We start from the raw sequence: 24,471 nt of genomic DNA, 5'->3' as shown, positions 1-24,471 counted from the left end.
TCTTTAATATTTCATATTATTGACATAGTAATATTCATCTCTACAAAACATTATTTTTTATTCTAAAAAAGTGTACACTGTATAAAAAAAATCCTGTTAAATTTACTGTAAAAAATGGCAGGTGTGGTTGCTAAAAATAAAAAAAATTAAAAAGCAATATGTTGACAATGTTTGCAGTGTTACAGGGTGTCATATTGATGCACTATCAGAGAAAAAACAATACAGCTTGTCACTGGGACAGTACCCTCAAAGAGACATATTTGTACATAAAGGGTACATGTTAGTATCATAAAAGTGTATATTACTACTAATAACAGTTACTAATATGTACCATTTAAGGATAAAGAAAGTACAAAAGCGACAAGCCATTGTATCCCTAAAGGTATGATTTTTGCACTTTTTTTTCTAAGAGTGTGCCTGCATATCTTAAAACCTAACTGTGTATTTCATTAAGTGTTATAATGTTGATATACAAAACTAATTAAGTTACTAAAATATATATATTTTTTTTTTACCTTACCTTTCTGATAAACATGATGATAATACAGGCAGTACAAGAATGCCACATGATAAATCAGTTTACTGTTGTGGTCTGCACATAAAACCTGGTCAGTATTGTAGACAGTGTTCAGGGTCATACAAAGACAAAACTCCATCAGGGTGACACACATGACAACACTAAAAATAATAAAAATACATATTCACTAAATAACGGAATATGCAGCACAAAACACTAAATAAAGAAGAAACTAAATAAGAGGAAACAAAACCATTTAAAGGGATAGTTTACCCAAAAATGAAAATTCTGTCTTTCCAAATCCGTAAGACCTTTGTTTATCTTCAGAACACAAATTAAGATATTTTTAATGAAATCTGAGAGCTTTCTGACCCTGCATAGGGTCCAAAAAGCAACCACATTCAAGGCTCACAAAGGTAGTAAGAACATTGTTAAAATAGTCCATGTCACATCAGTGGTTCAACCTTAATTCTGAATGTGTGAGTTGCTGTTATATTGTGTTGACGTGCTGGACGGAACAAGATTAACAATAAACACCATTTACATTTAATAAAGTCTTCAGATATACAAGCAGGAACACAGATCACTTCCACACACGATTCACATGTAACATTCACAAAGACCAACAGAGAACTCAACAAACAAACAGACTTATAAAGGGAGACTAATCAATAAACACAGGTGTTGGGAATCAGAATAAACGAGGGCAAAACCAAATGATCACAGAATTACAGGGGGAGACAATGGGAGAAACCAAAAGAACAGACATAAACTGACAGATTGCATTGCTGTGGAGTTTTTAGGGATTTCTCTGAGACTTTACACGTCACAGTTTTAGAAAAAACACATTCAGGGCTGTTCAGAGGTACCAAATGTTTGGAAGTTTCACCATGACCACTCTCTCTTCTTGGTCTTTAAATATAGCTGACATTAATTTAGTGATCAAATTTAACACCCATATGAAAAGATGATAATTTGTAATAATCATTTAAATCTGACTTTTAGATTTTTTTTTGTTTGTCATAAAACAAAAAAATGTTATGGGGTATGTTTATTAGACATTTTGGGAGGCAACAAGTGAATAAGGAAAAATTATTATATTTCAATATTGCTATGAAATATAACATATAATTATGAAAATCTTGCCATTTATTACTCCCATTATTACACTTATTTTAGTCATTATATGTTGCCCTAAAACACATTAATATGCAAATTAGAAACAGTTTATAGATACATTGCATAAAATGGCCTGTTTATGGCCATTTTACACACATTTTGCATGAAGAAAAATGTTATATCAAATCATTCTGTTACATTGTTCATAACGTTGAGAATCATCTTTAAATAAAGTTTGGTATAAAAATGACAATTGATTTGGAATTAAAACAAAAATCCCACAGTTTTTGCCTTTTATGTCTATTAATGTGTTTTATTTTTTTTAAATCTTTTTAAAGTCCTGATGTCTTCGACTGAGGAATGAAATGTAATGACATGAAAAAAAAAACTAAATTCACAAAACTTTTTTTCTTTTTTCCTTGTAGATTTCTATTTTCTCTCTTCAGCATCGCAAGTGATGTTGCAGTTGGTGTTACATGTTTTTTTGCTTTTCTCGCCTTCACTTAATTTTAAGATCTTTTATTAAAATCCCACAGTTTTTGCCTTTTCATGTCTATTCATGTGTTTTTATTTTTTTATTTTTTATTTTTATGTCCTGGTGTCTTCCACAGAGAACATAGCATAACAATGTAATGACATGAAAAAAAAAAAAAAAAAATTCACAAAGCTTTTTTTCCTTGTAGTCAGGAGGATATGTGGTAGGGTAACTAACAGTTACCAGTCAACAGGTTTTTACTGTGGCTTTTTTTGTTGTTGTAAAAATGACATATTTTCCAGTGCTAAATTAAAATGCCCTCACATACTGGCAGCAATAAATTAGATATGGGCCCTAAATAAATTAAAATGTCTTGGATAAAAATAATAATAATAATAATAATAATAATAATAAAAAAAAAAAAACACACACTGTCAGATCTCTGTAACAATGATAAGTTTTGTTTTGTTTTTTCACCATGAATTTACATGACCTTTACAGTGGGCTAATTCATGGTTTCTGCTTAAGTACCCAAAGAGGCTTTCTGAACCTCTATGAACCAAAGAAATGTACATTCACTACAGAAATATCCATGACTTTGAACATGTTATTAAATTCCCATGATATTTCCAAGCATGAAAATTACAGTTTTAGTAATTATATAGGTAATGTTTCCAGGTTTTCCATAACGATGGTAGTCCTTGATAATTATGATAATATACAAGCAGCTGTCTGAAAACGATTATTATTGTTCGTATTGTTGTTTTTGATGATGACCCCAGCAAATGTCAGTCACCCAGCTCGCTCTGAGTATGTGCTCGTCGGTTCGGCTGTGTTCGGGTGACTCCGTGAATAACAGACTCTCCTCCATTTTGCATAGTTACGCGCGTGTGTTGAAGGCTCCTCTGCTTCTGCGACCAGTATCACACCGTGAAGAACGTTTTCCCTGCAATGGACGGGTAAGACCGAGTTGTTTACAGAATAAGAGCAAAATGCAATTGATGAAAGTAGCTTAAGCTTATTATGAAACGAGTTTAGATGCAATCTTGAGCGTTCTGACAAGGCCGCTTTCGCAGACTGGTGATGCATAAGCCAACGTCGGCTAATAATAACAACTGTATGCTAGCTCTGCAGATCATATTTTACCAATAAATAGATGCGTTGTATATACCTAATATAAAATAGCAGCATTCTGAATAATTTAATATCAGTCTATGAATTGTTTCGTATTATGTGAACAACAGGGACCTGTAATACAGTGTAGCTCCGCGGCTAACGGTACTGTTGCTTTGCGTGCGGGCGCGTCCGTTTTCCTTTGTTTGAAACGTAACGGTCACTCGCTTCATCCACGAGCTGAATATTAATTTGTAGTTACTGAATACGACTTTATTATGCACAGTTTGCTTTTCAACTCAATTTTGTGCAAGGATTATTAAGCCTCTTATAACTGCTATTTGTGTAACTTACAAACTGCTGACAATACTGTCCACGGAGAGGTCCTTAAATGTATGTATGTATATATATATATATATATATATATATATTGTTATACTATTATAATTATATTATTCTAATATAATATTTGTAATTGAGAAATGAATGTGCTTTTGACATTATGTGTTCAGTTGTGGCATCTATGTGTATGAGATTTCGAAAGTGTAACATAACAAACAGCCCAGAATTTATCGGCATATTTCTATTTTCTCTCTTCAGCATTGCAAGTGATGTTGCAGTTGGTGTGAAGGTAAGTGTTTTTTGTTTTTTTTTGCTTTTCTTGCCTTCACTTAATTTTAATATCTTTTATCAAAATAACGTTACATGCTTCAAATCTGAGAATGTAAACGCATATTATTCGGGGGTGATGTGAATAATGGCATAAAGTTGTATGACAGTGTTTTAATCATTTGAATGATTTACTGAATTTGCAGTGTACATCTGTGTCTTTCTAGAGAAGCTCAGATGAATTGCTGTCTGGCAGTCTGTACAACAGTCCAAACTCTTCAGTCACTGGTAAGAGGGGGAAACTGTAAATTGGGTGCATCAATATAGATTTTTTTTTTAGTGTAAAAATTGATTACTGAAAACTAGGCCCATATCAATGCAAATACTAAAACTCCACCGAAACGCCACAGATTTGAGTTATCTGTCAGTCACACGTCCCATTACTACATTATTATAAGTGTCTAGAATGTAGTGCCAAATAAAGAAGTTGTCTTTCAGCTATTTTAAAACAGCTGCTCTAAAATCGCTACAAACCATGGGCCTTATTGCATTTATAAAATTAATTGCAATTATATGTATGTGACCCTGGACCACAAAACCAGTCATAAGGGAGATTTTTTTGAGCTGAATAAATAAGCTTTCCATATGATGTATGTTAGGATAAGACAATATTTGGCCGAGATATACAGGGGTTGGACAATGAAACTGAAACACTGGCCAATATAATGCTGGAGGTTTCATGGCTATATTTTTGCAGCCTGGTGGCCAATCTTCACTGATTGCACATTCCACCAGTAAGAACAGGTGTGAAGGTTGACTATGTGCACCCAATGGTTCAGACATTGTACACTGAAGGTGGTGCCATGTATCAGGATGATAATGCACCAGTACACACAGCAAGACAGGTGACAGAGTGGTTTGATGAACATGAAAGTGAAGTTGGACATCTCCCATGGCCTGCATAGTCACCAGATTTGAATATTATTGTGTCACTTTGGGGTGTTTTGGAGGAGCGAGTCAGATAACATTTTCCGACACCAGTATCATGTAGTGACCTGACCCATGATCTGCAAGAGGAGAATGGCTCAAAATGCCATTGGCTACTGTGCAGGACTTGTATTAGTCATTGAAAAAGACGAAATGCTCTATTGGCCACAAAAGGAGGCCCAACACCATACTAACTGTGGTCTAAAACCAGGTGTTTCAGTTTCATTGTCCAACCCCTGTAACTATTTGGAAAATCTGGAATCTGATGGTGCGAAAAAATCTAAAGATTGAGAAAATTGCCTTTAAAGTTGTCTAAATTAAGTTCCTAGCAATGCTTCATACTAATCAAAAATTAAGTTTTGATATATTTACGGTAGGACGTTAACAAAATATCTTCATGGAACTTGATCTGTACTTTATATCCCATCAATATGATTTTTGGTATAAAAGAAAAATCAATAATTTTGACCCATACAATGTATTTTTGCTACTTATTTTTGCTACTTATACCCATGCTACTTAAGATTGGTTTTGTGGTCCAGGGTCAAATATATACCAAACAAGGTTTCATAAATTATGCACAAAGCAACCAAAATATAATGATTTGTTGATAACAAAAAAAACAATTTTCTGCCAAGCAATGTATTTCTTTAGCAAACATTTATGGCCAAAATTTATATCCCAATGTATTCCTTAATTTCGGTCGATACGATTTGTATTTAGCCTTTAAGCAAAGAAGAAATCAGCGTCAAATAAACTAAGACTCTCAGACTTAATATTAATATCTTTAACTTTAAACTATAATGTATGCTTGTCTACACCGTGCTGCAAAAGCTTGAGGCTGTCTACACTAAACATAACAAAGTGACCGTTGCAAATCATTTGAACTTTGAACACATCAGATCAGTCATATCATATATTATTGGAAAGGTCTCAATTATTTGCTTATTTCACTAGCAACCTCTCCACCTTTTTAAGATAATCCATCAAGTCCTGTTCCAATAAACACGTAAATTTGCCTGAATTAAGTAATATACAGCCCTGAATGAGCACATGTTGGAAATCAAAAGCGCTAAATTTAATTCTTAATGAAGATTGATTGTGCAGTGAAGAGAGCTTTGTTGATTATAATAGAGCTTTGTGAAATTGCGAACTAAGATGACTGACAGCTTTTAATCATTTTTAAGGGAGTTTGTAAATGAGATATTGATTTAATACAACAGTTAAATAAACAAGAAGTTATTATTAAGTGACTTACATTGTCTGACTATAACACTATTGTCTGCTTTTGCTCTATTTCGTCAACAAAAGTAGTCTGAAACAAGTCACAACTGAGCTGCTTTGCATCTCCACCCAAACACAGCGGTGTTTTGTTTATGAATGAACGTGCCTTTTTAAACGAATCTAGTGAAATTATTCAATTTCTCATTCTTAAAGACAGTCATTTGCTTTATTCCTGAATGAACCAGCCATTTGAACGAATCAAATGAATGATATGATTCAGTAATTAAAGCAGTGTCTTGCCGCCACCTGCTGGCAGATCTTTTCAGTTATTTAAATCATTTAATATTTCTGTATTCAAAATTTTATATTTAAAACTTTAATCTCAACATTAATTTATGAATTTGATTGCAATCATGCCACCTCTGAGCCTTATTAAACACATGAAAATGTAAAAACAAAATTCCGGAGTCAAATATCACCTTGTAATGGGAAGGCTAAATTTTTTAATCAGATTTTTTGATTATTGTTTAGAATGTGCTCCTGAAATTATGACTGTGCTCCTACACAAGTGCTCCTAACAAGAAAAGTAACTTTGCATGAATTAAATAATACAGCCATGAATGAGCGCATGTTGGAAATAAAAGTGCTAAATTTATTTCAGCCTCTGTCTCGTGAAGTTCATTTTTCTGTTCACTCACGGGGTTGATGCTCAGGAAATGTTCCAGCTCGGCCACCGCAAGTGACTTTTAACAAGCTTAACTTGTTTAAAACACCCTAAATTATATTAATTAACATAAAAAAATCAAAAGAAGTACAGACTTACTTCACTCACTCATTTATTTACTTGTTATATTTACAGTAAATATCGGTTCTGCATATCGGTTATCGGGCACATAAACATGCAAATAATCGGTATCGGTATCGGTTATAAAAAATCTAAATCGGTCGATCACTAGTGTTTGCATGTGAAAACTCTTAGACAAAAGGAGTCATTAACTCTACTACAAATAATTATATGAAGATTCAAAGAGTGAACACAACTTAAGATGAATGTGAGATGAAAAGTTGTACTTCTAAAACAGCTTTTCATGCTGTCTTCAGTCAGCAATTAAAACAAGTGCTAGCAGAATACAAGATCACATCCAATGTGAAAGGACACTAAGTCATATACAGATAACATTTTGACCTCATGTTTGCTGTTTAATGAAATAGAATATGGAAAATGTCATACAGCAGATGATCTTGAATAAAACAAATTCAAACACTGTATATATGTATTGATGACCATTTCCCCAGTTACTGGCAAATAATAAACCTTAAATAAAAAAACAACTTTTGAAGTGCAGGTGTGTTTCTGATTTATTTGACAGCTAATGGAAGTGACAGTAAGAAACTGAGGGTGGAGGACAGCATGGATAGCCCACCATCCAGAGTCATTCATATCCGGAAACTCCCCAACGAGGTTTCCGAAACTGAGGTTATCGCCCTGGGGTTGCCCTTTGGAAAAGTCACTAATATCCTGATGCTTAAAGGCAAAAATCAGGTATGTGTCGGGGGATGGTGGTGAGGAACGTTAAACCAAGCTCCTGTTGTGATTAGGGTTGTTCCGATTCCGATACTAGTATCGGAAATGCCGCCGATACCAAAAAAAAATCTAGCATCGGAATCGGCGAGTACTTGAACCCACGGACCGATCCGATACCATTTTCTTAAGATATAAGTTATTCCCGCTAGCAAATCAGAAGCCAGTTCTTCTTCGCGGCTCAGAATGCAAACAGTGTTGCCACAAGCAACCACTGTTTAGAGCAGCGAAGAAGAAATACAAATGTGCTAGCAGTTTGTCCGCTAAAACGGCGGCATGTCTCATATGTAGGGCTTTATGATTTCTGCGATGCGGAAAACACGGACGGAATCGCGGAATCCAGTCAAAATGGAATTTACAGTTTAACGCGGAACGTCACGGAATTTGTCAAAGTTTGATGCATTAATCAAAGGTAGTTCATTACACTTAAATCAAATCGTGACATGGACTAATATTAAGCCGAAAACCGACTGTTTAAATATGAATTAATGCGTGGTTCTGTTTTAATGAATTGTACAGGCGCGTGGTTTGTTTACTCCTTGTACTGAAGCGAGCGGGACACTTGCGGTAATATTAAAGGGCTCCAGACTCTGACCAATTTTTCTGCCAGTGTTACTAATTTTCGTGAGCGGTCACACTGGCGCGACCACCGCGTTGTTCAACTCATAAGCTCTGCCATTTCTGTCTCAGATGAGAAACATAAAATGGCACGCGAAACGAAAGTGAAACTAACACGACACGTTTGAGCTGCTCAGCGCTGACCGTTTATCAGCTTGGACTGCAATGCAAACAAACTTGCACAAACCCCGAACAGCTTTATTCGGGAGCCAACGTTGATTTTGCAACACTGTTACTGCTGCGAGATCCAGTGAGGAGCTTTTGAAAATGAACAATGAATTGACAATGAATAAGGTTGCTGCGAGATCTAGTGAGAATCTTTCAAATTCTGGCCAAAATTCTCTGTTATAAACAGGGCTGATGTACGTCAGAAAACCAGATTAGTAATGCTAACTATATAAAAAAATATTACTGTCAAATGTCATATAATACAAATACTCTAGTAGTTCACTGTATATATCACTGTATGTTTGTTTTATTAAGGAATAAGTCTGAAGCACACAATAAAATAATTTATTAGTATTATTTACAGCTGTATATACCATTACACACCCAGGTATCGGATTAGTACTCGGTATCGGCCGATACCCCAAGCCCAGGTATCGGAATCGGTATCGGGAAGGAAAAAAGGGTATCGGAACATCTCTAGTTGTGATGGCAAAGAGATACATCTTTTGAAATTTAATTTCAAGTGTTTAAAATGTCTTGTTAAAGCTGTTTTTCAAATTGAGTGAGCAAAGTTTTTGCTCATTCTTTTGGAAAAAGAGCCTGTTTCTTGATTTTGAACACTTTCCCTCAATTAGGCATTTTTGGAGCTGGGAACAGAGGAAGCAGCTGTTACCATGGTGAACTACTACACAGCTGTTACACCCCAAGTGCGCAATGTCCCAGTGTTTATTCAGTACTCCAACCACAAAGAGCTCAAGACTGACAGTGCGCTTAACCAGGTTAGAAAATTTTAATTTGTCATAGCTAAAATTATAACTGCAATGGAAGTTGGTAATTACCGTAGTTCTAGTTCTAATTGCTTCCCCTGCTTTCCTTCTGAAGCGAGCTCAGGCAGTGCTGCAGGCGGTGTCCGCGGTCCAGGAGGGTGGCTCTCCAAGCTCGGCGGCCGGGGAGAGTGTGTTAACGCCTGCCCCCAGCCCGGTACTGCGAATAATCATCGACAACATGTTCTACCCAGTCACCCTGGACGTCCTCCAACAGGTCACTGGCCACAGCAGGCATCCATCTGGAATAAACTGCGGTTTAAAAAAACAGCCAAATGTATTTTTACACTCTCATGCCTCTGAATTAACAGGACTTTGCACTGATTTCTCTTAGATATTCTCCAAGTTTGGGACCGTCATGAAGATAATCACATTTACCAAAAATAATCAGTTCCAGGCTCTTCTGCAGTTCAGTGACCCAGTAAATGCCCAGCAGGCCAAACTGGTGAGTGAACGAAGACGAGGATTGAAACCACTGCAAACTCTATAAATGTGTAATGATGTGCCAAAGCACTGTTATGAGATTTTTAATGTGATGGTTATGGCCACGGGCAAATTATGATCCAGTCATATGTTGGTTTAGTACCTTTCTTTCATTTATGTGATGAAATGACTGCAGTTGTCATTACTTGTAGAGGAGCGTTTTTATTACTTTGAGCCAGGGCCCTACATTATGCGCTGGCTGTAATTATTCTTATCCTTATTCACCCATGTCATAGAATAACAAATGTCTGGCTCTCATCCTCCATCACTCTCTTTTTTCGCTTCCTTTCATTGAAGTCCTTGGATGGCCAGAACATATACAACTCCTGCTGCACTTTGCGTATCGACTTCTCCAAGCTGGTCAACCTGAACGTAAAATATAACAACGACAAAAGCCGGGATTACACCCGGCCCGAGCTGCCCGCGGGAGACGGTCAACCAGCCGTGGACCCGTCTGTGGCCGCCACTCTCAGCAAAGATTCCACCTCCTTGCTCGGTAAGTTAGAAAGCGCTCTCATGTGTGCCTCAAACGCAAATGTTGCTCAATCACACCTTTAAGACCCATCTTCCCTGTCATTCTCTGACATGCCTCATCATCTCCTGTCTGCATAGCTTCGGTTTCAGATCAGGGTAGAGGTGTGAATGCTTCCCCTCTATTGTGATTCTTGAGAGTTTTCTAGCTCTTAGTGGAAAATGGGTCAATGGTGCCTGAAATGCAATCCCGTCTAATTGATGTGCCATTCAAACACGTTGCTTTACGTTTTTTGCCGCTTCCACGGCCCCCGGTCTGTGTTTGATCCCGTAAGACTTTGACTGTACACGTTCTCCGTAGGTACTCCCTCTGGAATGGTAACTTCCTACTCTAGTGGTGGAGGGTTTCCATCTTCTCTAGGTACCTATGCTTCCATTTACTTTCCTTTTTCCTTTTGATTTTCTAACCCTACTTGAATGCGCTCTTCCTTCTGAAGGACAGGGATTTTTCCAGTGCTGTCAGAATTGGCAGGGCTTTCATGTTGAAACCACCCCAACCATTTGTCCTGGCTTGACATGCAGGATTCATAAACAGTGTCGCTATTTGTCAAAGCAAAAATCTGAAGCTGCAACAATAAGCCCTTCCATTCTGCATTATGGGCCTGACGTAATAGATTGACACGCACACTAATTAGGGGCCCGTATTTCAGACAGACTGGCAATCCAAACAGCCAAACACAAGTTCCCTTCAGCTAAAGCACAGCGGCCTATTGAGCAGCTAACTACAGCAAGCAGAGAGGGCCCAAAAAGCAATTTGGTTGGGATATTGCTCTAGAGTGCCAGTCTGTGTGAAATCGGTTCTGATAGCGATCTGCCTAGCGGCAGATATTGACTCTGGGATGTGGGTTTGCCCGAAGTGTGTGGTGTTGGCTGCGTAACTGGATGTGCTTGGTGTGGTGGGTGCAGACAGGTAGAATGCATGGCCACAGGGCAGATCCGCCTGAGATGCTGAGCTGTGGGCTCTTCTGGGCTGTGTGGGCTGACATGGTCCTTCCTCTCTCCTCCTCTTTCTATAGGGGCCATCAGCCCCCTGAGTGCAGCAGCGGCAGCGGCGGCAGCAGCAGGAAGGGTGGCGTTGTCTGGACATTCGGGTCCCGGCGGAGTGCTCCTAGTCAGCAACCTCAATGAAGAGGTCAGTACACCCCCACAAAACAAACACACACACACACACACACACACACACACACACACACACACACACACACACACACACACAAACATATCCCTGCTCTCTCTGTTCACAGTCTTTTCATTATGTCAATCAGGTCACCAGTACACTGTATGTCTCAGGTTTTATATGTTCAGTCCTCATCTGTTAAAGATCATTTTTGAGTTTGAAGGGCCTTAACTTTCTCGACATTCAGCAGCAGAGCAGTGTTAACATACCTGAAACGCTGTTGTGTTGTACAACATAAGGAAGGATTCTTGATGTCATAAAATTTTCAAAATTGTTAAATATTTTTTCAGTAAAGAACCGTGAACCAATATAATTTTTAAAATGGCAAGATCATTTTAATGCATGCCTATTTTTAGTGCACAAGGAAAAAAAATCTTAAAATCAACAGCTGCTCCAAAAATTATATTTGCTTTATTAAGCTTTAATAGCCCAAAATATTACAAAATGTGAAATACAAATGTAAAAATGAAAGGGATAGTTCACCCAAAAATGGAAATTCTATCATTGTTTACTCACCCTAATGTCTATCTAAACCCATAAGAATGCATTTTAAGTATTATCTCTTTATTTTTGTTTATCCATTCAAAGTCCACACAGTCAAAACATTCACTTGTCAAAAAATATCATAAAATAAGTCGTCTGAAGGTGCAAAATTGCGTTAAAGCTAAAAAATACTACACATTTGTCCAGACCCAGTTATAGCCTGGACGCTCAGATACTGGTTATGGAAATTCAGAACAAATGTGCAGATTTTGGGTAGTCAGATTTCATAGAAACCACATAGTGTATGATGGGCACAGAGGTATGATCCTCATTCATTTAGTATATGGTGCCGAATTTTTCCTGTAAGTCAGCAGGTTTTTTATTTGTTCAAATTTCAGAATGATTGTAGCTAGGGTTCAGACAATGTGCTTGAAGTACTTGAATCTGACTTTTTCAAATTCAAGGCCTGGAAAATCCTGAAGAGCTTCTTGAAAAGTGCTTAAATTATTTAAAGACAGTGTATCTATGAAATAAGCTCCAATCGGATTGCGAATTATTCAATTTAGCTCGGGCCTTCAAATCGTGAATCACAAATCGCTTGATTTTAATCAGGACTTCGGAGCAAGTTCGCCAATCCTTTGATTTGACGGAACTTTGCGTATCGCGAATCATTTGATTGAGATCGGGACTTTGGAGTGGATTTTTTTTTTCTTAAACAGTAGAAAACATCAAACCATAGGTGAGATGTCTGATTGAATCCTTGAAAAACAAAAAGTAGTGCTTTAAAAGTGTTTGAAAGTCTGTATGAACCCTGTGTAATGAACTCCAGTTTTATGATTAACAGATTTCATTTAGCTTTTCCAATCTTTAATCAGCATATCTACACACTCAAACTCAACCTTGCTTGCTTTGTGCCAGAGAAAACTCATTGGTTCTCACTTTTCAAGCAGGCATTGTTGAGCTTCCATCTTTACCATATTTGATCAGCTTTATGTATGTGCGGTGGTAAATGTTTATATGTGAATAAAATAATTGAATCTAAATAAAAACAGCATAAGGCTGAGTAAATGATGACATAATTTTTGGGGTAAAAAACGACAACAAAACAAAAACTAATCACATTCTCATGTTAACTCTGCTCTTTTGCTGGATGTTTTGAAGCTGATTTCAAAGTCATTTCAGTCACTTTTCTAATGTGCGTTAGATTGAGAATAATGTATTAAGTCCCACACACTGACCAATGAGCAGGTGACTTGTCTTGACATGACTTCAGATTGACCTGTGTCTCATTTCCATCCTCAGTGTATTTCATAAATTATGTTCAATGTTATTTCAGTATATTTGCAGTTAGTAGTGAATTGATAGCGACTAGTAATGACTTTAAAAGCTGTAGCTCTTTGTTCTCTATTGTGACATTTATACTTGCAGAAATATACTGAAAGCATTCTCAGTAAGGTTTTCGTCAAAATGGAGGGTCTCTCTGCATTCTCTCTGTGCAAATTTTGATCACTGTCTCTCCTCTCTCTTTATCTCTCCCCCTCTCCCCTCTCTCTGGCTCTCTCTCTCTCTCTCTCTCTCTCTCCCTCGCACCTTTTCACAAGTGCTCTGTCTGGAAGTAATATCTAACTGTCTTTTCTCTCTAAGCTGTATCTCTCTCTTCCTCTCCTGATGCTCCACTGCCTCTCTCTAAGCTATTCAAAGTTGGTATGAAACATGGTAGCCCCACCCCGCCTCTCTCATTTCTCTCACACTCTCTCTCACTTTGATTTCTCTGTCTTTTTGAAGTGTCCCAGTAATTTCCCCATCATGGTTTTTGTTTTCCCAAACACTTGTGGGTTTGTGGAGTTTTCGACATGACGTGCTCTCTATTGATGCCATAACTCTGCAAGGTGGTTTTCATGCGTACCCGCTGCATGGCCCTGCCCCTTTACAGCTATAGGCTGATGTTTTGTTTGTTTTGTTCGTTTTGTTCTTTCCTTTAACGCTTTCTCAAGCCTTTCACGCGCTCTGCATGCTTTGTCCTACTCACAGCGTTTCTGTGCTGCAGTTAGTCTGAGTAACTGTGCCCTGCCCACGTTCGGTCTCGGGTGACTACGTTTGGCACTGTTAAACATAGTCGGGGGAAGCGAAAGAAACAAGAGAACCCTGCCATTTTCTGACCAAACTCCTGCATTTCCTATGTACTGACCTGTATATTATTTTTGTCCCCCCTTCCAACCTTTTCCTTTTTTTTTTTTTTTTTTCTTTTCTTTTATCCCACGCTGCTTCCAACCCCTCCTCTTCCCTCTCCTCTCCTCTTCTCTCCTCTCCTGACTCCTCTGTGATTGGTTGGCCCTTTCTCTCCTGCAATCCTGTCTCCCCGCCCTCCACCCATTCATGCTTTGTGCCTGAACCAAAACAAATGTTCCTCCTCGGACCGACTTGCCCCAATTAACTGCCTTGACCCATGCTCCATGACCACCTCACCATTCTACGGGAAACCACCCTCCGTTATGGATGATCTGTTCATCTCCGCTCTACCTCGACTCTTCTCTCTTCCTGTCTTACGCTGCTTGCTCTTCTCTCCTTCTAAAGATGGTTACGCCCCAAAGTCTGTTTACCCTCTTCGGTATGTTATTGTTAGCAATCTACCTCTTTTCGTTTATCTATTGTTAATTTAATTTGAGTTGTTTTTTTGGTTCTCTTTCATTTATCATTTAAGGGTTAGTTCTTAATCTGGCACTAGTGTAACATCAGTTTTTTAGTTTTCCAATTTAATTTGTCTAGTTCTACTATGCCAAATTTCAAATGAAATAGTTTTTTGATTTGTTTTTCCTTGGCTTTCGAAGCCTCTGTCTCTATCTTGCTCTATCTGTCTCTCTTCATGTACAGCTTATATTAATGCATGGTTGATTATTTTGCATGTAGGCTTTTGATTTTAACTTTGCCATATCACATGAGCTTGTTTTTGGAGGGCGTATCAAAATAAGTTGTGTCTGTTAGAAACACTGTTTTGGACTCTATGGTGTAGATAATTTGGAAGATTTGTACCATCATCTTCACCTTTCATGTCAGAACCGGAGCTTCTGAAGCACTAACTTGTCCTTCCTGGTTCACTCCTCTCCTCCTCCTCCTTCCCTCCCTCTTCCATCTGCCTCTTGCTTAACCAAAGGTGTCTACGGTGACGTGCAGCGCGTGAAGATCCTTTACAATAAGAAGGACAGTGCTCTAATCCAGATGTCTGATGGAAATCAAGCCCAGTTAGGTAAGCTGACATGCTGTCCTTTTCATGATTAAAGGGTTAGTTCACCCAACAATGAAAATTCTGTCATTGATTACTCACCCTCATGTTGTCCCAAACCTGTAAGACCTTCTTTCATCTTAGAACACAATGAGCTGAATTTTGATGAAATCTGAGCGCTTTCTTCAAGGGTACTACTACCACATTCAAGGCCCAGAAAAGTACCAAGATGATTGACAATGCCCATGTGACATCAGTGAGAAAATAATGACTTTCTTCCACATTTTCGTCTCTACTGCGTCACTATTGGACGCGCATTCACTAGAGTACCATGACGCATGGGTGTAGAGGCGCTGGGACGAGAATCTGTGAAGCGCATTATTAGACCATTTTCCAAGGCTGCATGATATATTAAACCCATTTTAAATTATAATCATAATAAAGCATAATGCTGTTGTGAATTCATAAACGCTATGATTCAATTAAATAAATATATGCGATGCAAGTTTAATATACGCCCTTTAATTATTTACATGCGTGTCAGAGTGGTTCTGTTCACAGTAAATGCTGCTCCGCACAAACTGTTATCATTTACATGTTCACTTGGGAACACAACGTTCACCATTTCATCAGATTTGTAAGCTAAATCATTTATAAACCTATGCAAACACAGGAGAATACTTTATTTGAACTTATTTATTATTGCCTCATTGCTATTATATATGTATTTTAAGAAATTTAAGAAAAGGTGTCTATTTTAGTCTTTTTTTTTAAAGGATTAGTTCACTTCCAGAACAAAAATAGATGCAGATAATTACAGATGATTTACTCACCGCTTTGCGATCCAAGATGTTCATGTGTTTCTTTCTTCAGTCGTAAAGAAATTGTTTTTGAGAATACGTAAATATCTTTCAAAATGCTAACTGTTCATTGCGATTTCAATAAATGCTCAAACCCTCGCTCTGAGTTTACACGTTTTCATGTCCACATATTCGAGAAATAACAGTGGCCACAGCATTTCAAATCTATGAAATCCATGATACGATATTAGAAAATGTTGTACATTTAAAAGTCAAACTATTCTCTCTAATATAATTCTTTGAGAATTCAAAATTGAGAACTCCAACCCATGTTCTTAACCAAGAAAACTTAAAGTAGAAAAAAAGTTTAAACTTTAAAAGCGACTAAACCCTCTTTTTATTTGTGGTATACTGTCTCAGTCTAAATTACATTAACACTGGTGTTTTAGGAAGCCAAACTAATTAGAATATAATAATAATAAAAATTATTGTTATTCCTATGACAGATATAGCCATATATTGTAGAACAGTTGCACTGTAAAATAAAATAAAATCAATATTATTTTTTCTTTACACTACAGTAGGGAAATTACAGTACTTCTTTCCTAATTTTTACACTTGAAAGATGTTTTGCATTTGGACTGTAGTAACGTTACCCATTGAAACTGTTAGTTGTCAGCAATTCATACGGCACTTTTAAGCTTTTATTTTGACGGAAATGGCAGAAGAGCTTTTATTTCGGCAAAAAACTCCAGCTTCAGTGAAAACAGGCTTGCAAAAACGCATCTCACAACAACTCTAGTGAAATGCTGTAATCATATGCCGTGTAAAAAAGACAACTGGTGGAAGTTGTGTTCCCAAACACTCACTAAACTCATAGCACGTGCAATAAACACATGCATTCACTGTGAATTAAGGCACGAAAAACACTGGATCACGAGCTGATAGGCTGCACAAAGTGTGTGCTTCACTTTGAAACGTGCAGTTAAAACTTGATAAAGAGATTAAGCCATAATGTGCTTTCGGTTTTAATTTGTTTGACAGATACTGTGCCAAAGCATAATGGCCTAAAACACAACTTTAAAGACCTTTTATGTTAGAATGAGGAGTTTAAATATTTTTTACAAACTACACTTTTAGCCCGGAAGACCTATCGTTTTATATTGTCATGTGACCGCGATAATATCAAGACAGTTTTGCTATCGCAATACTACGATATTGGTAATACTGTTACATCCCTAATGTTGTTTAATCAATATTAAACAAGGATTAGATCACACAGTAAAAACAGTCGTCAGGCTGTTGGCGCCCTCTGTAATACATTACGTATTTTAAGAGTTTTGATTAATAAAACCATATGATTACTTGCTTTTGATACTTTATTTGAATGATTTATTATTGCCTCATTGCTGTTATAAATGTATTTAAGTCATTTAAGTAGAGGCAATTGTCTATTTTAGTCTTAGTAGTTTTAAAGGATTAGTTCACTTTCAGAACAGACATTTACAGATCATTTACTCACCGCTTTGCGATCCAAGATGTTCATGTCTTTCTTTCTTCAGTTGTAAAGAAATTATGTTTTTTGAGGAAAACATCTCAGGAATTATCTCCATATAGTGCACTTAAATGGTGCCCCCAAGTTTGAACTTCCAAAATGCAGTTTAAGTGCAGCTTCAAATGTCGCTAAACGATCCCAGCTGAGGAAGAAGGGTCTTATCTAGCGAAACTATCAGTCATTTTCGAAACAAATTGACAGTTTATATACTTTTTAACCTCAAATGCTTGTCTTGTCTCGGCTGTGGTGCGCATGCATAGTCTGTGTGATCCGGGTCAATACAGTCTTATTTTTTCTTCAACTTCAAATGCGTCCTACATCTTTGTTTTACCTTTTTTTGTAAAGAGGCGTTTGATCTTCTTTGCATGTTCACTTTTTAAACACTGGGTCGGTACTTTTGAAGTTGGGGAAGAAAACGAGATGGGAGTTTTTTGACATACCCTAACTGTCTTGAACCGAGTTCATGCAGACATAGACAAGACAAGCGTTTGAGGTTAGAAAGTACATAAAAAGTGAGTTTGTTTAAAAAAAAGACCAATCGTTTTGTTAGATAAGACCCTTTTTCCTTTGCTGGGATCGTTTAGAGCCCTTTGAAGCTGCATTTAAACTGCATTTTGGAAGTTCAGACTTGGAGGCACCATTGAAGTCCATTATATGGAAAGAAATCCTGAAATGTTTTCCTCAAGAAACATAATTTCTTATCGACTGAAGAAAGAAAGACATGAACATCCTGGATGACAAGGGGGTGAGTAAATTATCTGTACATTTTTGTCCTGAAAGTGAACTACTCCTTTAAGTCTGTTTTTGTTAACACAAAAAATATGTATATATTTGATTACTCAATCGTCAGAATAATCGATAGATTACTCGATTACCAAAATAATCATTAGTGACAGCCCTAATTAACATGTATTGTTTTTATATCACATTAAGACAGAGCTCTCTGTGTCTTCATTATCTAGCCATGAGCCATCTAAATGGGCAGAAGATGTATGGCAAGATCATTCGTGTGACCCTCTCTAAACACCAGACCGTACAGCTGCCCAGGGAAGGTTTAGATGATCAGGGTCTGACCAAGGACTTCACCAGTTCTCCTCTACATCGCTTTAAGAAGCCTGGGTCTAAGAACTTCCAGAACATCTTCCCCCCTTCAGCCACACTCCATCTCTCTAACATACCGTGAGTATGCAGGAGAACATCAGATTTGTGCAATTTGTCCAGAATGCTAGTGGTGATTTTTCTGAGGGTTTTGCCATTTTATTAATTCACGTTGTGTCTTATTCTGGAATCATAAATCTTGGACCAACTGCTGACCATCTTTTTAAATTAATTGTCAGTTTTTTCCCTTGCAGTGCCTTCACTTCAAGCCTGAGATTAAAATGTGGCTACCAAGGAAAATTTGTTTTCCTTTTTTATTGGTTCATGCATCATGATAACGTTTTACCATTTACTCTGAGGAAATGCTAATAACTGCTTGTTTCCCCTCCAGTGAGAATGTGACAGAAGAGGATTTACGACTGCTCTTCTCAAATTCCGGCGGTACAGTGAAAGCGTTCAAGTTTTTCCAGTAAGAACCCACTGCGTTGTTTCTTAGTCATTTTTGTGCACATTCGACAGACTGTCATGCATGTTTTTTTGTTTTGTTTTTTCCTTCTAGAGATCGCAAAATGGCTCTCCTGCAGATGTCCACAGTGGAGGAAGCGATTCAGACGCTCATCGACCTTCACAACTATGACATGGGCCGTGGCCACCGCCTGAGAGTGTCCTTCTCAAAGTCCACCATCTGAGGATCCCCTGGTGCTATGTCACCTTTCCTCGCTCTCCCCCAGGAGCCTCAAGTCGAATTAATTTTTACCAGTCATTCCTTAACACCATATCAAGAACTTCAATGAGAATGGCCCTCAAAGGAACACTCGCTCTGTATCTGCTCCTACTATTGTTTGTGTATGGCCAGCTGTTATTCTGTTTTAGGATGGATTGACAAAAATGTGCCTTACTTAGCAAAATAGCATCATCTCTTTGCTCCCGTTGATACACATTCTAGAGGTTTAGGCACATTATGTGTGGTGGTACAGAAAACCTTTACAGTCACCTTGCTTTGTTGTTTGGATGGTTTTTGAAAGTGATAGTTTTCGCTCTTGCCCAGTGTTGGCCTCACCTGGTAATTTTTTTTAAAACCAAGGCTTTGAAAACTTGTCAGCTCGCTTTGATTTGATTTTATGATCTATTGAATCTGAACACAAGTAACTGAATTTGATGGATACTCCAAGTTGTAAATTATCTTGTGCATTTGTTTTATTTTGGGCTGTAGTGTTTTTTTTCTTCTTTGATCAGGCACCCAAGGTACTTTTTGTGATTGAATCCTGTGGTAAACAAAACACTGACAGTGGGGAGCACAGTGTGTGACGTATAGTACTTGCTTTGATATTTCTCACTCAGTTTTGCTTCAGTGAATTCAGTTTTTTTTTTTATAAGAAAATCAGAGCATGTGCTGATGGATCTCGGCAGTTGCATGTGTCAGATTGACCATGTTTGATGTTGTGATGTCACATTATTGTAGGGACTGTTGGGACCAAAGTAAATGTGCCTTTAGTCTTACTTTATTCTGCATTGTACAAAATGTTTTATTCAACCTCTGGAATATTTTTATCAATGGAGAAAACAAAAATCAGACTTTCCGACAGACATCACTCATGTAATTGTCCTTGATCGTGGTTGTATGAGAATCGCTCACTGATTCTATTGAAAAATGACATTTTTGCGGTCTAGGCCTGGGAAACAAAGGGGAGGGGGGTGTTCTGTACATTTTCTACATGAATTGAGTTTTTACATCTTTAGGAATGTAAAGTTCAGTATAGAAGCGGCACAATTAAAGGTTCTTTTTTCTACCAAGTTCGTGCTTGACGGTCCCTGTGTGGTGTAGTGCTTTTATCCTGTAGCATGCTGAATAAACTCTTCTCGCTCTGCATTCACCTCTGCCTCTCTGCTGTCTCTTCCTCTTCCTGTACTGTCCTCTGTATCTCACTTAGCTCTTTTCCTCTGATGCAGGCTGGAGAAAAACTCACTTGACGTGGTATAATAATACAGTCTGCGAGTAAAAAGTGACAACGATGTAATCTTTTGACTTTCCCATCTTATTTTCATGATTCTTCTCTGTTTTCTCATGCTTATCCTTGGATCTCTTTGTCTACTTATGTTTTTTGCATATCCAACCTGGATGTCAGTGTGCCATTTTTCATGTCCCCATAATCTTTCTCCAAAAGTGGGGTGTTTGAGCAACAGATTGCTACCTGTGTTTAGTTGCAAAGGTGCTTACCGTCTTTCAACATGCGGCTGATTGTCCTTTCTCCACCAGGCAACCAATTTCTTCGATGCACAATCAGCTGCTACCGATTTGAGCCAAGACACAAGGTAGAAAAATTGCAGCTTGTGCCATTTTTGTGAACTGCTATAAACATAGTAACAGTGCAGAGCTAGAAACCTTCTGGGAGAGTGTTTCTTTTTTGTTAAGCACGCTATCTTTTTTATAGAAAGAAAGCTTTTAGAGTACAATGCCTTTTTATAGTAAAACATGAAGGAGTTTCAACGTTTCAGGGTTGTGTTGCTTCAAGTATTGAGTGCTTAGAATCATAAAATCTGAATGTTTTGGAATTTGCAACGTAGAACAGTGTGAAAAGTCTGTTTTTGTCAAAAGCCATAGGTAACTGAAAATGTGTCTCTACACGTGTTGGACTCAAATGCCCACAGTATGCAAATCCCCTTTGATCCCCTGCTGATTTTGCACATTTGCCCACTGACAAAGAAACGATCTTAATGATAGGTTCATTTGAACTGTGAGAGAAAAAAAAAAAAAAAAACCCAGAAAAACCAATCAAAAAAGTTATAAATTGATTTGCATTTTAATGAGTGAAATAAGTATTTGTTCCTTATCAATCAGCAAGATTTCTGGCTCCCAGGTGTCTTTTATAAAGGTAATGAGCTGAGATTAGGAGCACTCTCTTAAACGGAGTGCTCCTAATCTCAATTTGTTAACTGTATAAAAGACACCTGTCCACAGAAGCAATCAATCAATCAGATTCCAAACTCTCCACCATGGCCAAGACCACAGAGCTGTCTAAGGATGTCAGGGACAAGATTATAGACCTACACAAGGCTGGAATGGGCTACAAGACCATTGCCAAGCAGCTTGGTGAGAAGGTGACAACAATTGGTGTGACTATTCATAAATGGAAGAAAACAAAATAACTCAATCCCCCTCGGTCTGGGGCTCCATGCAAGATCTCACCTTGTGGAGTTTCAATGATCATGAAAATGGTGAGGAATCAGCTTAGAACTACACAGGAGGATCTCAAGGCAGCTGGGACCAAAGTCGTCAAGAAAACAATTGGTAACACTACGCTGTGAAGGACTGAAATCCTGCAGCACTCAAAATGTCCCCTGAAGTTTGCCAATGAACATCTGAATAATTCAGAGGAGAACTGGGTGAAAGTGTTGTGGTCAGATGAGAAATAAAGCTCTTTGGCATTAACTCAACTCGCCATGTTTGGAGGAGGAGGAATGCTGCCTATGACCTAAGAATACCATCCCCACCGTCAAACATAGAGGTAGAAACATTATGCTTTGGGGTGTTTTTCTGCTAAGGGGACAGAACAACTGCACTGCATCAAAGGGTTGATATATGGGGACATGTACTGTCAAATCTTGGATGAGAACCTCCTTCCCTCAGCCAGGGCATTGAAAATGGGTCATGGATGGGTATTCCAGCATGACAATGACCCAAAACCAAGTGTGCCGTAGGTGTCCTGAAAAGTGAAGCCAAAAGTTTTCGATCGCCCCCCCGATGGCTGGCTGCAGTATAGGTCATAAACCCCGCCCTCTCCATGTAATCTAATGGGACGTGAGCCAAACTAAATAATCGAATTACACTTCAAATATGTGAGGTGGTTCCTATAATGCTGATTCATGTTCAGGTGTTCGTTTTTCTAATAAGTTCGCTTTTAAGTAGTTATTTGATGCTATAAAAACGGGGTGTGGTGTCATGATTGTGATCGTGCGATTGGGTCTGCGGGAGTTTGGGCGGGATTTTGACACTGCGGCTCCGCCTCACGACTCTACTGCGCAGACTCTGGCTCCAAACGAGTCTCTACTGCGCATGCTCTGGCTCCAAATGACGCAATTTCCCCCAAGATGGTAGCGGCCATATTTAGATGTTCTGGCTTCACTTTTCTATAGTGGAAAGAAGCGGAGACGCGCTGTCCATCTTTTTTTACAGTCTATGCCCAAAACACACGGCCAAGGCAACCAAGGAGTGGCTCAAGCAAAAGCACATTAAAGTCCTGGAGTGGCCTAGGCAGTCTCCAGATCTTAATCCCATAGAAAATCTGTGGAGGGAGCTGAAGGTTCGAGTTGCCGAACTTCAGCCTCGAAACCTTAATAACTTGGAGAGGATCTGCAAAGAGGAATGGGACAAAATACTTCCTAAGATGTGCGCAAACCTGGTGACCAACTACAAGAAACATCTGACTTTTGATTGCCAACAAGGGTTCTGCCACCACGTACTGTCCTGTTTTGCGAAGGGATCAAATACGTATTTCACTCATTAAAAATGCAAATCAATTTATAACTTTTTTATGTTTTTCTGTATTTTACTTATTCTGTCTCTCACTGTTCAAATAAACCTACCATTAAAATTATGGACTGATCATTTCTTGTCAGTGGGTAAACATACAAAATCAGCAGGGGATCAAATAATTTTTCCCTCACTGTAACCCTATATAGGCAAAGACATTTTTGCTGTAATTATGACATAGTTGGCTGTTTTTATACTTAATTTACAGAAGCTGGAAATATTGATGATTCCAAAAGTTTTAAGGACTGGATTTTCTTCAGTAAAACTATTATTTTAGGGGAAATTATTTCTTGATTTCGGAGATCTATAAATACTTGATTTTTTTTCTAAAATATTGTCAATTTTCATTGCATACAATTTGAAGGAATATTAGCTGTAGGTATACCACTGTTCCACAAACATGTTTGACAAAATTTCCAAGGACCCTTTATTTAGTGGAAAACAGTGATCGACATTAGAGAACAGTAACCACAGTAGCACAAAGGAAGATTTTGGAGGGTTACGGCTGTCAGAAATAAGTATGAAATGTAGAGGCCCTTGCATTGAATGACTTCAGCACATCTGTGGCTGCAGGACATCACTAGTTTCTCATGCTGCACTGGTGTGATCTTGGTCCAGTCTTCTTCCACTCTTTTCCATAGTTTAGTAACAGTGGGTTTCTTAGTTATAACTTTGTCACCAAGGATTTTCCAGAGATTTTTAATCAAGCTTAGATCAGGTCTCTGGGCCGGCCATGTTTTTAGCTTCATTGAACTGCTTTACCTGTTCCATTGTCCTGCATGAAAATTGCTGGCTGATTGGGAGGTGCTTGCAGGGAAGGAACTGCCTGTTGCCGAATGAGGTTCTGATAAATACAGTAGTCAACATTTTAAGTGAATTAAAAAAGTTAATTAAAGTTGTCCTAAGACAAAAACGGGAATTTTTTTTTTTTTTTTTTTGGTTTCTTTAAATTTGAAAAGGTGATGAAAGGTTTTGATACACTTCAAAATGCATAAACCATAAAACCTTGTAAACGCTGCTGAGTTTGCTTACAGGATGGACTAACTAGTTATTTTGCTAAAAAATGACATGCAACCAAATTCAAGGTTATTTGGGCTGGAAGTGGGTTACACATAGCCGGACTATATCGGGTTTATAGTTAACCCAGACAGTGAAATGACGACTATTGCTTGCTGGGGTAGCTGTATAAGATCCTAACTTCTGCTGTAGAAAACATCCCTTAAACCATGACACTTCCTCCTACACTTTTCACTGTTTTACGCAGTTGGGCTTCAGTCTTTCCTCAGTTTGATGTTGAACAAAATGTTTTCCATCTGATCCTAATAAATTTAACTTGCTCTCATTAGGATAGTGAATG

The 24,471-nt window shown here is 38.0% G+C and overlaps 1 protein-coding gene across 2 annotated transcripts; it reads left to right on the top strand.

Annotated features, from left to right (window-relative positions):
- The first annotated feature begins 2,943 nt into the window (after positions 1–2,943).
- ptbp2b (polypyrimidine tract binding protein 2b) lies at positions 2,944–20,457 on the top strand. 2 transcript variants are annotated; one of them, XM_073848205.1, is made up of 15 exons: positions 2,944–3,070; positions 3,825–3,855; positions 4,061–4,121; positions 7,415–7,587; positions 9,048–9,191; positions 9,295–9,453; positions 9,571–9,681; positions 10,017–10,215; positions 10,552–10,611; positions 11,267–11,382; positions 14,485–14,518; positions 15,062–15,154; positions 18,448–18,664; positions 18,975–19,052; positions 19,143–20,457. In XM_073848205.1, the coding sequence occupies exons 1-15, from the start codon at positions 3,063–3,065 to the stop codon at positions 19,270–19,272; spliced, it is 1,614 nt and encodes a 537-aa protein (XP_073704306.1). In that variant the 5' UTR covers positions 2,944–3,062; the 3' UTR covers positions 19,273–20,457. The 2 variants fall into 2 exon arrangements, with proteins under 2 accessions (XP_073704306.1, XP_073704307.1); XM_073848206.1 differs by lacking the exon at positions 10,552–10,611.
- Positions 20,458–24,471: the final 4,014 nt, after the last annotated feature.

Source organism: Garra rufa, chromosome 10, assembly GCF_049309525.1.
Source record: "Garra rufa chromosome 10, GarRuf1.0, whole genome shotgun sequence".
Classification (NCBI taxonomy): Eukaryota; Metazoa; Chordata; class Actinopteri; order Cypriniformes; family Cyprinidae; genus Garra; species Garra rufa.
This window is presented reverse-complemented; position numbering and strand designations above follow the sequence as displayed.

Coding starts and splice junctions, on each gene's coding strand:
- ptbp2b (XM_073848205.1), top strand. Junction 7,588..9,047: donor TGCTTAAAGGCAAAAATCAG/GTATGTGTCGGG, acceptor TCCCTCAATTAG/GCATTTTTGGAGCTGGGAAC. Junction 10,612..11,266: donor AGGGTTTCCATCTTCTCTAG/GTACCTATGCTT, acceptor CTCTTTCTATAG/GGGCCATCAGCCCCCTGAGT.